The sequence below is a fragment of the Cuculus canorus genome, chromosome 8 (assembly GCF_017976375.1).
Source record: "Cuculus canorus isolate bCucCan1 chromosome 8, bCucCan1.pri, whole genome shotgun sequence".
NCBI classification, from domain to species: domain Eukaryota; kingdom Metazoa; phylum Chordata; class Aves; order Cuculiformes; family Cuculidae; genus Cuculus; species Cuculus canorus.
In genome coordinates this window covers 889665-906538 of record NC_071408.1, presented here as the reverse complement: position 1 = coordinate 906538, position 16874 = coordinate 889665, and the positions used below count along the sequence as shown (strand labels likewise).

Below are 16874 nucleotides of genomic sequence, written 5' to 3'. Positions count from 1 at the left end.
TATTAAGGCAGTTTCAAGATTGGCAGTTTTACTTCGCCTCAGAGGTTCTAAGGTTTTGCTTGGCTCACGACTAGTTTTTACATGAAGGCAGAAATCCTTTTAACAGCTTTGTGTGTGTGTTGCCGGAAACTTAGTAGTTGAAATGCTTTTCGGAATTTTTGGATACAGCATCTCAGATTGGGTTTGGAATACAGGTTCCTCACAGTTTCATCTACCCTAGAAGATCATTAGCATCCACTTCATGCTCATGATACTAAAACTTGAAATATTTATATAAAAAGCACATTCCTCCAGAATTAACATTTGTGTTTATGTAAAAACATTACTGCTGAAAATTCCTCCAGAGCAGAAGACAATAATAAAGCCACTGATGAAGCTTGAGCATGTCTTTCCAATCTTTCTATAACAGGTCATTTACATCAACCACCGGTATTTCCATCTGAACCAGCCAAAAACTAGAAAGGGCAAGGTAAGAGAAGCACAAGAGGAAAGGAAACTAAAACCTGTATTGCAGCATTAATATAGCCCTAATCCTATCCTTACTTTCTCAACCTATCAAAATACTTATTATTAAAGGACTGTGAACATGCACTCAAAGAGGATCAAGAAACAGGAGCATGTAGAATCCATTAAAGGCAGATGGAGCAGGAAAAGTGAAGAGATTAGGATGTAAGACCACTACTCCTCTGAGACTATTTTATCCCTCCCACCACTGCGATAATGAAAGCAAAGCAAGTAAAACTAGACAGGAGACATGTTTTTAAATTGTTCTCTGTCAGCTGTGGTTTTGTTTTGTTTTTAAGGCTTAGTATCCTAGAAAGATATTCCTGCTCAGCAGCACCCATACACTCAAGTCGAGTACTACCTTTGTTTCAGATTTGTCACAAATAACACAAAAAGGTTTGAGAAAAGAGGTTTTACTCTGAACTAAACCATACTCCCACCATAGCTTCACTGAACCACAATAAAAAAAAGTTATGTACAAGTCCCACTCTACGTAATAAGTTAACAGAAGCTTTGCTAGTAGTCAGGTATGGTTCTGGGTTACTTTCCTTCCTTCAGAATCACAACTTGTGTAAATACTGATTCAGAAAGAATAAATAAGACAAGCTACTCCAAATACAATTTTTCCTCGCCTGTTTTAAAGCACCATCGAAATCCACCCTCCTACTCAAAGGTCACGAGGCCAAACTTTGTAATCCAGTTTAATTTAGAAGGTCTGGCTCTCAACCAGAAAATGGTCACTTCAGATCAGAAGTATGGAATGGCCCAACGCATGAGAACTATCCTAAACCAACAACTCACTTCAGGTCTGGTTTGAGCTAAAGCAGACTCAGTTTTCCTCCTTCAGCTCAGTCTCATCTAAGTTACTTCATTTCCTGAAATTAACTCTTATCCTTTTGCACTTTCCCTGCTTGCCCATACAGCTCCCTCAGCTGCAACACTGTAAGCACGTTATGGGCGTCACAGCTGAAACGTCAGTTTGCTACAGAGGTCAGTGAGATGGTCAGCTCCATCCCAAAATGCGAGAGAAAATTCTGAACCATTAATTTGACAATAGAATCTTACTCCAAGAGGATAAAAGCATGAAAAGAAAAAAAACCTGTGAGCTAGACAAGTGCGTTCACTTAATAAGACAAGAGAAACTTCTTACTGCCTCCAACTGCTTCTTCTTTTGCACCAGCAGCTCCAGCATCAGGTTGACATTGGCCAAGTCAAGATTGTCCTGATCAGTTCCCAACAAATCTTGTATTATCTGCCACCTATGGCCATTCTAGAAGGAAAACAAGAGATGTCAGAGACAGTTCAAGCCATACACCAACAGATATTAAAAAAAACATGGCAATATTTCAGTCCTTTGTAAAAATTTCCAAATGGTTTTCAGTGATCAGAATTCCCAGCTCTCCCATGTGTACAGGATAGAGCTCTTCTGCCCTGCTGTGTTACTGCTTATCGTATTTGGAAGATGGCTGTGCTTTATGAGAGCATCGCTGCTGCTGCTGCTAGGAAGAGATTATTTCACAGCCACAACTTTATCTGATTTGTGCCCTAGTTTCTGAGAACATGTTTCTATGGGGAGAAAGAAAAAAAAAAAAACCACGTTTATCCAAACTTAGTTGGATTACATCTACCCAAAATACTGTTAAATGGTAGTACATTTTCATTTCATTCATATCCAAGTATTATAGGTAGAGCCCTCATACAAAATTCAAATGGAAGAAGGTAGTATCAGCTTCTTTCTTCTATTCTCACCTCCTACACTTCTCCTCTTAAGAGGATTTTCAAGGGAAATGTGAGAGTGGGAAAGAAAATGGAGCTCATCAGGGTGATCTTATTCCACCTGTTACAGATGAGGACTCCTCAGAGAGCCAGCATATTACCATGCAGCCCGTTCTTCCCTACAGCCTGCTTGATCTTCTTGTTGCCAGCAAGAACTAAAAAAGGTAACTTTTAGCACAGAAAAACCCAAATAAGAGGTTAATGCTAATACAGCCTTCCATTAAAAAGCCTCAGGAACCAAGAGGAGCAGTTGAAAGGTCTTTAGGCCTCTACGAAACAAAGCTGGATTAAAAAATCTTGCCTCATAAAAGCTATGACACTAGATTAAGACATTTAAATTTGCTAGAAGTAGAAATGCCACCCAGTCTAAACCAGGAATATTTCAAGAGGTTGTAACTGACTTGTATTGGCTGGATTAAGAAAAATAAAATATGTAACAACCATACAGAGCACACAACTTTTTACACAACTCTCAACAGAACCTGCGGAAACCACACCAGCAAAAACTCAATTTCAATCTGGAGCTACTAGAAAAATGTGGTTTTTTAAGCAAGTCAACAAAATTTGAGACAAACTTTAACATACTAACATAGTAGTTAAACATACTACTGCTAAACTATTCAAAAGCTTCAAAGGTGCTTCAAGGTGATTTCTTAATGAGACCAATCCATGACCAAGAAAGAGCGCATTTGCTGCAATGTGTTTTGAATGACTCCCTTAAAACCAGAAATACAAGAGGATAACAGGCACATTAAGAAGCTCGTACAATAGCTTTTAGAGGTGTTTTATTTGCTGCCAAAAGGCTGACACAACACTGCTTTGGGCATAAAGTCATGGCAGATTTCCACTTACTGGTAGTTATCTAACATAGGTGCATCTACAGGCATAGTTTTTAAAGGTGTGCTATGAGAAAGCAGAACCAATTTCCAAGAAGTTACCGCACGCACCTTCAGGTTAATTGTGTGCACTTTAAACCAGATATGATTTATGCATATTTTATATTGAATATAAAAACTTACCGTGAGTAAAGCAATGAAATGTTAAAGCGTGCTCTTTCCTAAAGCACGCAAATGCTGAAAGCTTTGGTTTCTGCATTAATAATGCCTCAGCAGGTTTTTTTTCTAACTAACAAAAATAGGGGCTCTGTGATTTTTAATATTACTTTGCAACCGTACTGATGAATTACAGAAGTCAACGAAGCCAGACACAGCAAGACAAATATGCAAGCTTCCTGTTAATGTCATATATTCCTTTTGATCTTAATGTACAAGAGCAGCCACTGCTGCTGCACAAGGATTTTCATGAACTGAGAACGCAGGTCACACTCTGCTCTGTGACATGAAGCAAGTCTAGAAGATATCCAGGCAGTTCTCTGTGATCACAGCCAGAACAGCAGTATTCCAAACGCATTCTTCTCCCTCTTGTGGTTGGTATTCACTTTCCTCCAGTTTCACTGTATAACACAGCTACTCATACACGATCAGACAAGCCCGTGGCACTTCCAACCATCCGCTACTCTCACCGTAGCTGTAATTTCCAACACTGAATGAAAATTACCACCTTTAAATGAGTGTACTTCCATGGGTAGCTTCCCAGGTTATATTCAATACATCGTAATACACTTAGGCGTTAGCTATGCTAACACAGCTTGCCTCTACGCAGGTACTGCTGCCAGGGACAATGACAGTTAACAAGGCTGAAAGATCTACTGCCACCGATACTGGTATTATTCCCACATAAAACAAGTTAAAGCATCAGCTCAATGATGTAATTGCTTTTAAATTAAGCCACATAACGACAAAATTAAGCCACATAATGACAAGTGCTGTACAGAAACATTAAATAAATGTAAAGTAAAAAAGTTGGAACATACGGTGCTACTCACTGAATGGTCCAGTTTGAGTCTTTTCTCCTCAGACCTTTGCTTCTGTTTAAGAATAAGTTCATTGACTAAAAATATAAATAAACAGGATGTCAGAGTTGGATTTAAGTTCATAAAAGTAAGAAAAAATCTCCCTTAATACTTTCACTTTACAGTAAGTTTCAGTAATCAAAATAGTAGAAAACATCTCCTTTTTCTTTTCTCATCAATTTACTCCTTAATTTTTTGTAAAGTATATAAAGATAGTTTAAAATCAACAAATGCAATGCCTACACATTCCCCAAGTTGCTTCTGTTCCTATTTCTAAGCACTCGTGACTCTTTGGCCAAGTTTTTCAACTCCCAGGCAGCAGTACATCGCAGAAGGGTGTGAAGGAGATAAAACATGAACTGATTTACTATAGGCCAAAAACAAGCGCAGCCAAACAGAATAACTTTTTCCTCTAATTGCTCTGGGCATTTTTAAGACATTTTTGCTCCAGTTTTGTTTCACACCGAATTAGTGAAGGGTGCGAAGACAAAAAGATCACTTCAACCCTTTGCACACATCCCCCTCTCCTCACATCTGTTTTCTTCCCCAGTATGGATCCGGAATTGCTGAACAGAGGCATATGGAAGCAATGCTCTATGGCTGAAGACATCCTCCGAGACCTCCCTCAGCACCACCTTCAGCACAACACGCTTGAGTCTACACCAGAATGCCCGTTCTGAAGCATTCCTTAGCTACTGTGGCTTTTAATCAATATACTATTAAATGGATATCCCAGCACGTGACATCAAGATTTGGTTTAATTTTGGTATTTCACACTGCCATGCATATCCTTCAAACTTTTCTCTCCATAAAAGCTTTCAACTCTACTTCCAATTAGTAACCCTTTCCTCCTCTGTTTAAGAGGCAATCTGTTAGGACTGTCTATATGTATGTGTACAAGTACTTTCTCTGCAGGATTTACACCTACACGTGCATCACACAGACCTCACTGCAGTAGCCAAAACAGTACAATATATAATTTAGTCTCCCTGCTTTTGGTGTCCGTCCTTTGTAAACAGGGTATGTTCTCCATTATCAGACAGACAATAGCGCAAGCAAACAAAAGTAAATAGATTCAAATCTCTAGGCATCAGAACAACATCTTTGTTTTGCTTTTCTTAGTATGCAAACAAGCCAGTCTCACTACTGTAACTCAGCAGACAGAACTGCTGGAGGCAGTGGAATAGTCACAATTTATAGCAATAACCACTTTTTTATATATAAAAAACACAGTTGATCGAAGGACTGATGTTTGGATTTTATGTTCAATATCCAGAAGCTGGTTATTCACAGGACAAATTTACAAGTACCTGCCTTCCTTAATAACTAAGATGTTTCCCATGCAGCTCACCTAGGAAGTTGGGATAAAGGTGATCTATGTTGTCCACAACATAGTTGCATTTGGGACATCTGTTATTGTCCTCCAAGCTCTGGTGAATACATTTATAGCTGTTTAAAAACACAAAAACCAGGAGACAAGTGAGCAAACATGAAGGAACAAAACATAAGCACAAGGTAAAAATCATCAATCTTGGATAATGTGCACTGTTTGCATTGCCAGCTAACAGCTGCAAGCCAAGAACCTACAGTGGAGTCAAAGCGTTCCAATATTAACTCGGAGCACACTAGAGCAGAAAGACAAAGTTTCTTGGCAAGAATTATCAAAGGCGTTTAAGAATTTCATTCTTATTTTCCTGAGGATTGTGGCAACACAGATACTTGAGCCACACTTCCATCTTAAATTTAAGCCCCTCTTCCACAGGCAGAGCTAACAAACTGCATCATGCCGAAGCAACTCTTCTAGATTAGCCAAATACTTACCAACAAACAGTAAAGACTATTATGCACTTTGGCTAATTGAGCACAGACAGAACTCCTTCACCAACTTCTCACATTTCCCCCACCCTCTGGCTGTTGTTCTCACCAAAAGGGACTTCAGAGGTACTCTCCGTTGAGCTGTTGGCATCTGAGGGACAGATTAACTACAAGATGCACTTTAGCATCAAGTTTAAGCACCTCACTAAGAAACTAGCTTCACGTTGACTGCCGTTACAGACGCTGTGTGACAACATTGCTCTGCTCTCTATAAATAGAGATATTTGAATGCTTCTCATCTCGAACTTCTAAAAAGTTACAGATGACAGAGATGAGGTGTTACCACAGAGGGCACAAAATCAGCTGTTATCTTACCTGTTGCAGGACAAACCACTTCTGAAAGTTATCTGAAAATGCTGCGTGAGGAAATGCTTTGTGCTACTAAAATATTGCTTCTTGTAAGAAGTAGGTGATTTATTTCTAGTTAACAGATGCTGTAAGAGTATAACATACATGGGACATTAAAACAACATGCTTCAAGGTTTATTCCAATCCCTAGCTGAAAAAAAGGAGGGGCAGACAATTCGACACCCATTCATGGAGGGTTCTTGTACTTTTCCACAAAACATTTCCTCCTCGTGACAGCCAGAGATAAGACATTGAAAAATAAGTGGACCTTGGGCAAATCCAATACAACAGAAACAAGTCTGAAGCATGTCCTCTCTTAAGAGGCTTAAGAGAACTACAACAGACAACATGTGGACCACTTGAAACTGTATATGGTCTTGCAAAAGGCGAAAAGGACTTCCCAACACCGACACTCACTCTTGTGCCCCCTACAGAGGTGGAACCCGCAGCTTCGGGTGGTAAGAGGCACCTTCCACTGCCAAGGGAGACAAGCTGACACACTGCTCTGCTCGAGGCACTGGATGCTACCAGCAGTTTATGACCATTTTAGCTCTTTACAGAGGAAATATGGTGGCACAACGTCTTGTTTCAAAGAACTAGAAGACTTCTTTTTTAAATCTAACCAGTACCCATCATTAAAAACTTGATTTCAACCTCTTTCTTCAGTGCAAGGACAGAAGACAGAACAGTAACAAAAACTCAGGACAGGGACTCACAGCAATGTCACTCCACACACAGTGTAGGAGATGGACATTGTGCACAACACAAGGAATCTTACCAGAAGCTGTGTCCACATTTTGTCATGTAGGCTTCTTCAATCATATCAAAACAGATGGGACTGAAAACAAAACAAAACAATCAAAGATGACTTTTTATGTTATAAGAGGAAGGAAAGTACTATTAATTTAAAGCAGCCACCTAATCAAGCTTAGGTAATATTTTCAATTCGCAAAATGAAAGAGGATACAAAAGTGCAACATCACCAGGCAGTGCAAAGATCAAAAGGGCAATCAAGAGTTCTCTGAACTCCAAATGATACTGCAATTTGCTACAATTAGAAGCCAGGTAAGTGTTTGCTCTTAAAGTTTAACAGTTGCAAACTGCCCAAACAAAGCCAGAGTACCTTCAACAAGCAAGGCTGCAGAAGAACCTCCCAACAATCTGTACCAGGTCTCAAACAGAATGTAAAAAACAGGGGTTTTACACGGACAGACATAAGGTATTTATAAATAACACCAAAAATTATTTATCCTTCCTTTCTTCAGGCAAAAGCTATCTATAATTAAAATAAACTATGCAAAGAGGCAGAGGAAAACAGAAATAGTAGTACTGTCACAAGAACAAGAATTAACAAGTGGGAGGAGGAAGAAGGTGCCAAGGAGGGGATGCGCTGAAGAACACTGCCAGGCAGCAGGCAGGGCTGAGCCTGCGGAAGAGGGTGACGAAGGCACAGTGCAACCAAAAGGAGGAACCCACAGTCAAACATGGTCTTACAAAGTCAAAGGAGAAGACAGGAAAGGTAGAATATAGGACTGCTCATTAAGAGGGCAGAGGAATGCAGATGGAAAGAAGGATTTCAGTGTTTTCCAAGACTAGCTAGTGACCAAAGTGCAGCCAGGTCCCCGGGAGGGGTCACCAAGGACCAAGCAGGGAGCTGCAAGCAAACAGGGCTGCACAGGAACCCGAGCAAGACAAGAGACACAGGTATTCAATGAGATGAGTAGTGGAAGAAATCTGTCTCATCATTAAGTAGCTATGACATGTTTGAAAGGAAAATGAAACACAAATGAAAGCAGAGGAGAGAGGCATCTTACATCCAGTGACTCCTATGGCTGCTGCCCCTGACAGCTGCTAAGACATGCTGTCACATACATACTCATCTTCAGGTCTTGGCCAGCTCTCCAGCGAGATGCTGCGCACAGCGTCACAGTTCTGTATATAACCCATGCATCAACTGCCTCACGAGCTTCACCTTGCTTTTGAGCCCTCACAGAGATCCAAACACTCTCCTCTCACTCCTACAAGTCCACACCAACCTCAGTTCAGAGATGTTTCACCTGCATCTGCTTTCTCCAGAATCAGCCTCCTCCCACCTTCTGCCAACAAGGCAGCTCCCACAGAATGAGCTATAAATAAACTGTTAAAAACTTTTGAATAGCAGAAATCTTTTTGAATCCAGGATCAAAAACCCAAATCAGACTGAAACAAGCAATGCTTGCCTGAGCCGGAAGGGGAGCACCTCAATTCTCCCCTAGTTAGCACTCCACAAAAGTCACTCCCCCCTTCCACTCATCCATTCTAGAGGATACTAACATTTGTCACCCCATTAGGCATTTAAAAATTGGAAGGACACCTCTTAAATAAACACTTATTTTTTAAGCCCATAGATGCGGCCCCTGCCAATGCAACCCCCCTCTGAGTGACCAAAGAGGAAAACATGGATGCCTTGAAAGGTTTGTCCAACCTAACATACAAACCAGGTTGTCTTAAATACTCCACCAAATCGCCTGCATAAACGCAATGTAAAGGCAAATGAATCAAACCAGAATACTATTCTGACCCAACCGAGCCACCAATTCGATTCCTCAAGGCTAATCACCACACATGTGTCCCCCTTTCACCCTGACAGACTCTTTTCTGCACATCATTTGTCTTGAGCAGCACCAGCTTCAGGAGCTCAAGTCACTTTATCCGAATTAGAAGTTATTTAGTTTCAAGGCACTCTTTAGTCAGAACAAATTGTGACCAAACTTAGTCAACAAGGGTGGATTAACAAGAGGAGAATTAGGCATCTTCGTATTCTATTAGCCGGCCCTTTAAAAATACAGTCAAAGACTTATAATTATATGAATGTCCGAGGCTGGTTTCTGCCCATTGATTAACAGCTTAAATTCTTTACCTCCCTCTAGTCATGCTGTATAACACAGCGTCCTTCTCTGTGTTGGGCTAAAAACTGCTCTTCCCCACAAGGCCAGATGAGGGGTTTGCAGCACGCTCCGAATGCTGCCCTACCACCAGAAAGCACAGCAATTAACAGGGCTGTAACGCTCCGATGTCTGCAATTGCACATCACAAATTAGAGCTAAAATAAGATTGCCTCCTGACATGACAGCCACCCAAGACCACTGTTCCTGGCTTATTATTCTTCATACCAGTTTGACTGGAGAAGTGACAGGGCCAAAATAGTTGAGGAAAAGCAATCAGACCCAGCAAATGGAGCCATTCTGTGCCAGGGTCATCGTTAACAGAGCCTGAAGTTTCCATTAAGAACTGTTTCCCCTGCAATGCTCTCTGATTTACAAGTAGAAACAAGATTGATGTCTCTTAATACTTATTGAAGCCAAGCTGGCCATAACACATGGAAGTTGCTATGCACCAGTTGTTTTAAGTTAATCTAACACAAAAGGAAAGGAGTAGAGTGATGGGGAGTTGAGACGTACTACAGCTTGTGTAATAGCATACACCGAAATCGAGAAGCACAGGCACGGTGAAATCAAGGCTTCTCTGCATGAGACAGCTCTAATTCTGTATTTGTCTTAAGCAGCAGAGCCAGGTAAAAAGGAAGTAAATCACTTCAGCAAGCCAAAAATGCCATTGTTCTGTACTAGATTCCAATGTCTTATTTACTAAACAGTTTTTTATCCAGCACAAAGGCTTGCCATTCTTTCTCTATGAGGTAGACTTCAAATACTTTTTAAATCACTTTAAGCGAGCTCATGCTTCTAAGTTTTGCCAGCTGTTTTCAAGGCCGCTCCCAAGAGCGCTGCCATCACCCTGCTGCCACCCAAACACCTGGCTGAAGCGGTCACTACACAGTTTAAACACATTTCAAACTTCCTTCTGCTCCGCAGCAAACACTCATCCCAGTTTCTCCCTCCTGTTCTGCTCCTCTTTGGTCGAAGCATACAGCGGGACTTGCTGCAGGCTCTGTCCTTCAGGCAGAAGGTGCCCAGGTTAAAGATAACTGCCACTAACATCCACTCAATCTGAAGCACCAATGTAACAACAGATTATAAAACCATCACTGTACACAGAATATAAACAGCTAGCTGTGTTTTTAGTTTGTGACCTGCAGGGTGAATTTGCAGGATTCCTTCCTAAAGGGCTTTGCCAGATGACAAACATGTGAACAACTACGCTCAGCCCACACCTGGCATTTACAGGAAACCACCTGAGAAAAGAACTATTTTGACAAACTCACGCACCTGCAAGTCCACCTCTAAAGGTGGCAGCAGCCATTCCCACACCCGAGTTTGTTGGGTGTACCTCTCCGGATCGGTCCACACGCCCTCTTCCATACGTGCATCATTGTGCCAGAGCTCAGAAACAAGCAGGAGTACAAAGCACCACTGAAGAGACGGCGCGTAGCAGGGTCCTCTCCACCCAGGGAGCAAAGCAGACAGCAAATGGTTTTAAAGAGGTTTAGTCAATCACTAATTGAAAGGGCTAACGTAAGGCCTGGCAAAACCATAACCAATTACCTTACTGGACAGAAGAAAATCGCTTGATTAGAGGATTTTTTCAGAAGCTCTCCAAGCAAAAGGAAAGAGGCCTGGCTACAGGCACAGCACAAACTACCTTTCAATTCTACATCTTGCTCTAAGAGAGACAAAAGGTTTCCCTTTCCATTATAAAGTAAACCAGAACTATTCACTTTCCTGACTAGAGTTAGACATTTCCAGGCAGAAGCTGATCCATACCACGAATGGTACACGCTTGCAAACTCCCAAGAGTACACGCACTAAACATTTCACAACCCAGACTAGCAACGTATGCCAATGTTTACGTTAAAGCCGAGGCCTCGCACTGCTGAGACAGCACTTTCTGAAGACAGGCAGGGAGGTTGTGCACACAAATGCTATTTACAGGATTTCCACTTGCACCTTGACGTTTGAAACTCACCCAAACTTCTTTCCTCTTTCCCACCTTCAGTCTGGTACCGGCAGAATCTACCACTGAGTTTAGAGCTGTAGCTAAGGGCAACTCACAGCCCTGTTCAGAAAATCTATCAAGCGTTTCCCACAGCTTGCAGCATCTTCAAAGTGTCCTTATGGGGAAAAGGCATATGAAAAGCTTCTGCTTCTCACACTGAGATATCCAGTTATTTAAATCCCCACGCACCCACCACTGTCTTCACAGACATTGCTCAAAATTCCAGAGTTGCCCAGTTCAGTTTATTTCCGTATTGTTAAGAAAAAAAGAGGACCACTATAATGTGAAGCTGGTATTAACAAGCAAGAACAAGCCCTACAGCCCACAGAAATACACTGCAGTTAAGAAACCAGGTAAGTTAACATTGCCTGCTCCTGGAACTTCTGACCTGCAGTTCAACCTGCCCAACATGGCTCTCTTGTAAACTGTAAGAGAGGGACGAGAAAGGATATTTTGCCCTGATTACTACTCAGTTGATTTTCTCTTCTCACTCTGTGCAGCCTGCAGCACTCCTCAATGAGGAGAAGACAATTAATTACTTGTTCTCCTTGAAGCAAGCACCATACTTACCTGCAGAAAAAAAAAAAAAAAGAATCAAGAAACTCTGCTTTTTGAGCCATTAGCTGGCTTACAAACTTATTATGGGTGTCACTTCCCTTCAAACACCCTCACTTCTACAGCAGACAACAAAACGGGAAATGACAGCCAACCAGCAAGAGACAGGCAGAAATGGTCACGGACCACTACTGCCGGAGTACAACCGCCGCGGGAGCAGAGGGCATTGGCAATCAAGTCATCCCCCATGGCCAACAGCAACACAGCTGTCTCCCACAGCAAGTGCCCTTAAATCCACCTGGCGTGGCTGAGAGCCTTCAGCTGGAGCAGGATATTAACCCATCACAGCTATGCTCTCACCCCAATTCTGCTACTGAGCAAACGACTACTCACAGCAATCAGCAGTGATACCTTTTATCGTTCCTTATCACTAGTAAGTAGTAGTTCCTGATTTTTTCCACCACTAACTTTTTAGCAACTTCATGTTCTCACTTCAGTAGCAAGGATATTTCCTACCCACACTTCTAGATAGTTTACAATGGTGTAAAATCGAGTCTACAGGTTTTTGAGATGGGCATCTGCCTGTCCGGTGCAGATGCCAAACATCCACCCCCTCACCTGTAAGTCAGTGTTGTCAAACAAAGTCATCCTCAGAGCTGCGCCCCTCCCTCTTTTTTACTGTTTCTTTCCTCCGACTCAAGCTTCTTTCCTGCATCTCTTCCTCGTCCGTCTCTCTCAGATGACAACACTGGTCCCTACTTTCTGTTCTCACATTTTAGCACATCCAATCAGCTATTAAAACCAAACCTACTCCTCGTGCTAGGAGGTTTCAAACACATTAGCTGGTTTGGACTGTCTTTAAAACTGCAAATTACCAACAGTTCTCAAACCACACATCGCAGAGGGCCTTGGTCTGCCACTTCTGCTGGAAGGCTGTTTCCAGCTACAAACCGCAGCTGTGGCTGCAGGACAACATCTGAATGGCTTCAAGAAAAGTCTTTATCTCATCATTGCCAAAGTTTCCCACTCATCTGGTTTTAGGTGCCAGACTGACACAAACTTTATTGCTGTTTCAAACCAGCCAAGTTTTCCCAGCTAGGGAGGCAAACACATGTCAGTTATGCTAGATCTATCAACCCCCAAGAGGCTCCTAGGATCCTCATCCAAAGGACCACAAAATTCTCGTCTGGCTCCTATTCCAGAGGTCAGACTGGGGCAATCCTGCAGGGGCCACCTTGCCTGAGCCCCTCTGGCCCTGGAAAACAGCACATCTGCTTGCGATGTTAACATGTTACGAGGAAAGGAAGCAGGCTGCCGGTTCTTCCTGATCAGTTGGGCTGCTCCAGAGCGTACCTGAGGAGGAACCTGCTGGGAATAACCTGGGTTTGCTTCAAAACAAAGAGGGTGAGAGCAATGCTGCCACACAGAGCCAAAAAGCAAGCAGATAAGGAGACAAAAAAAACAGAGCTGCAGCCTCCCAAGGGCAGTTACAGATATAGAATGGTTTGGGTTGGAAGGGACCTCACAGCCCACCCAGTTCCAAGCCCCTGCCATGGGCGGGGACACCTCTCACTGGACCAGGCTGCTCAAGGGCCATCCAACCTGGCCTTGGACACCTCCAGGGATGGGGCAGCCACAGCTTCCCTGGGCCAGGGCCTCACCACCCTCATCACAAAGAATTTCTTCCTAACATCCAATCTAAATCTTCCCCCTTCCAATTTAGAGCCATTCCCCCCTCACCCTATCACTCCATAGGCTTGTAAAGACACCCTCTCCGGCTTTCCTGGAGCCCCTTTCAGTACTGGAAGGTTGACAGAAATTCTCCTGGGAGCCTTTGCTTCTCCAGACTGAACAAACCCAAGTTTCTCAGCCTGTCCTCGTACTGGAGGTGCTCCAGCCCTTGGATCATATTTGTGGCCCTCATCTGGACTTGCTCCAACAGATCCACATCCTCCTTATGCCGGGAAATTCCAGATCTGCACACATGACCCATCCCTCCCCAACAGATCCACCTCCTCCTTTTGTCAGAGATCCCAGAACTACATACAGGTCTCCATCTATTTCCTCAACATTTCAACACCTTCCTTACGCTGAGGGTTCAAGAACTGCATGCAGGTCTCCACCCCCTTCCCCAACCCTTCCATCTCCTCCTTAAGTTGGGAAACCCAGAACTGGACACAGGACTCCATCCCTTCCCTAACAGATCCCTGTCCTCCTTTCTGCCTGTGATCCCTGCACAGAGAACTCCATCCTCTCCCCAAGAGATCCACGTCGTCCTTATGCTGGGGATTCCAGGTCTCCATTCCTTCCCCAACACTTCCATATCCTCTGGATGCTGGGGAACCTAGACCTGGGTGCAGGTCTCCATCCCCTTCCCCAACACTTTCTTGTCCTCCTTATGCCTGGGATCCCTGTACACAAAACTATAATTCCCTCTCCAAGAGATCCACAATCTCCTTATGTTGAGGATCCCAGAACTGGACAAAGAACTCCATCTGTTCCCCCAAAGAGACCCGTGTCCTCCTTACGCTGGGGATTCCAGGTCTCCACCCCTTCGCCAACAGATCCACATCCTCCTTTCGCTGGAGATCCCACATCTGGATGCAGGTCTCCATCCTTCCCCAACACTTCCCCATCCTCCTTGTGCCTGGGAGTCCCACACACAGAACTCCATCCCCTCCCTAAGAGACCCTCCTTCTCCTTACGCAGGGGATTCCAGGTCTAGATGCAGGTCTCCATCCCTACCCCAAAAGACCTAAAGAGACCCACGTCCTCCTTATGCTGGGCATTCCAGGTCTCCATCCCTTCCCCAACAGATCCAGGTGTTCCTTATGCCTGACATCCCTTATACACAGAGCTCCATCCCCTCCCCAAGAGACCCACCTCCTCCTGATGCTGGGAATTCCAGGTCTCCATCCCTTTCCTGACACTTCTATATCCTCTGGCTGCTGGGGGTCCAGATATGGGTGCAAGTCTCCACCCCCTTCCCCAACACTTCCATATCCTCTGGCTGCTGGGGATCCCAGACCTGGGTGCAGGTCTCCATCCCCTTCCCCAACATTTCCCGGTCCTCCTTATGCCTGGCATCCCTGCACACAGAACTCCATCCTCTCCCCAACAGACCCACCTCCTCCTTTCGATGGGGATCGCAGAAGCGGATGCAGGTCTCCATCCCATCCCAAGAGACCCATCTCCTCCTTACGCTGGGGATCCCAGACCTGGGTGCAGGTCTCCATCCTTGCCCAACACCGCCCTGTCCTCCCTATGCCCGGCACCCCTGCACACAGAACTCCATCCCCTGCCCAAGACACCCACCTCCTCTTTATGCTGGGCGTTCCAGGTCTCCCTCCCTTCCCCAACAGATCCAGGTGCTCCCTATGCCCGGCACCCCTGCGCACAGGGCTCCATCCCTTCCCGAGAGCCGCACCCCTCCTTTCGCCGGGGATCCCAGACCGGGATGCGGGTGTCCATCCTTCCCCAGCGGACCCGTGTCCTCTTTACGCCGAGGATCCCGGGTCCCCCCCCGTCCCCAACCCCCGCCGGGGCCCGGGACCCCCCCGGCCCCTCTCACCACACGAAGTCGTTGCTCTTGTCCTCGTACGAGTTGATGAGCCCGTTGCACAGCGGGGTGAGCAGCGGCCTCTTCCTCCCCGTCCCTCCTCCTCCTCCTCCTCCCGCCGCCGCCGCCCCGGGCCTCGCCGCCAGCCTCAGCCCCGACCCCGACACGGCGGCCGCCACCAGGGGCCTTGGCCCGGGGGACGAGGAGCCGGGGGCGGCCGAGGAGGACGAGGAGGAGGAGGACGAGGACGAGGAGGAGGCGGCGGGCGGCGCGGCGGGGTGCGGCGGCGGGCGGCTGCCCGACATGCCGAGGCCGTGCCGAGCCGCCTCAGCGCATGGAGCTCGTACGGGGTGGAACACAAAAGGGGGAGGGAGGAGGCAGGAAAAGAAAGGAAAGAGCTGGGAAAGAAAGGAAGGAGGGAGGAGAGAGAAAGAAAGAAAGAAGGAGAAAGAAAAAAAAAAACCCGCCCGCCCGCGCGGCCCCGGCGCTGGTTCAAGCGTTATTGACAGCGCGCGGCGCGCAGGCGCGGGGCGGGGCGGGCGGGCGCAGGAAACCGCGTCCGCGGGGCGGGGCGAGCGGGGAGCGGGGCCACAAACCGCCCCCCCATAGCGCCTTGCCCCCGCAGCCGCGCGGCCCCCGAGCGGCGCAGAGCCGGGGGTGCACCCCCAGAGCCAGCCGGGGGGGGTCCTGCACCCCCGCAATGCAATCCGAGTGGGACACGGCGTCTGTGTACCCCCCAAGCTCCCCCGTTGGTGTGCACGGGGCGGCTGCACCCCCCCCAGCGCCGAACGTGGGGTGCGTGGGGTTCCTGCACTCCCCCAAAATCCCCCGTGGGGTGCACGGGGCTGCTGCACCCCGCAAACCCATCCGTGGGTTGCACGAGGGTGCTGCACCCCTAGAGAGCCGAACGTGGGGTGCACGGGGTTCCTGCAGCCCCAGAGCCAGCCGTGGGGTGCACGGGGTGGCGACACCCCTGAACCCATCCGTGGTTGCACGGGGCTCCTGCACCCCGCCAATACCATCTGAGTGGAGCACGGGGCTGTTGCAGCCCCCCGAACGCAGCTGTGGGGTGCACGGGGTTCCTGCAGCGCCCCGAACCCAGCCGTGGGGTGCACGGGACTGCTGCACCCCCAGACCCAGCTGTGGGGTGCACAGGGCTGCTGCACCCCCAGACACAGCCGTGGGGTGCACGGGACTGCTGCACCCCCAGACCCAGCTGTGGGGTGCATGGGGCTGCTGCACCCCCCCATCGCCGAACATGGGATGCACAGGGTGGCTGCATCCCTGAACTCAGCCGTGGGGGGCACAGGGTTCCTGCACCCTCCAAACCCATCCGTGGGGAGCACGGGGCTACTGCACCCCCTCAATGCCATGACAAGGGGAGATGGTTTGAAACTAGAAGAGAAGTTTAGA

At 46.3% G+C, this 16874-nt stretch overlaps 1 protein-coding gene across 4 annotated transcripts in view; it reads right to left on the bottom strand.

Moving 5' to 3' along the window:
• Positions 1-15941, bottom strand: part of COP1 (COP1 E3 ubiquitin ligase) — a 131292-nt gene extending 115351 nt beyond the window's left edge. Inside the window, exons 1-5 of one of the 4 annotated variants that reach the window (XM_054072614.1) lie at positions 15474-15941; positions 7194-7253; positions 5544-5641; positions 4154-4230; positions 1655-1774 (exon numbers count right to left, since the gene is read on the bottom strand). In XM_054072614.1, coding sequence (XP_053928589.1) covers positions 1655-1774; positions 4154-4230; positions 5544-5641; positions 7194-7253; positions 15474-15766 — 648 coding nt within the window. In that variant the 5' untranslated portion in view covers positions 15767-15941. Of the gene's footprint in view, positions 1-1654; positions 1775-4153; positions 4231-5543; positions 5642-7193; positions 7254-10620; positions 11281-11317; positions 11913-15473 lie in introns of those variants that run through there. The other 3 variants (XM_054072615.1, XM_054072618.1, XM_054072616.1) reach the window with 3 other exon arrangements.
• Between the last annotated feature and the right edge of the window lie 933 nt (positions 15942-16874).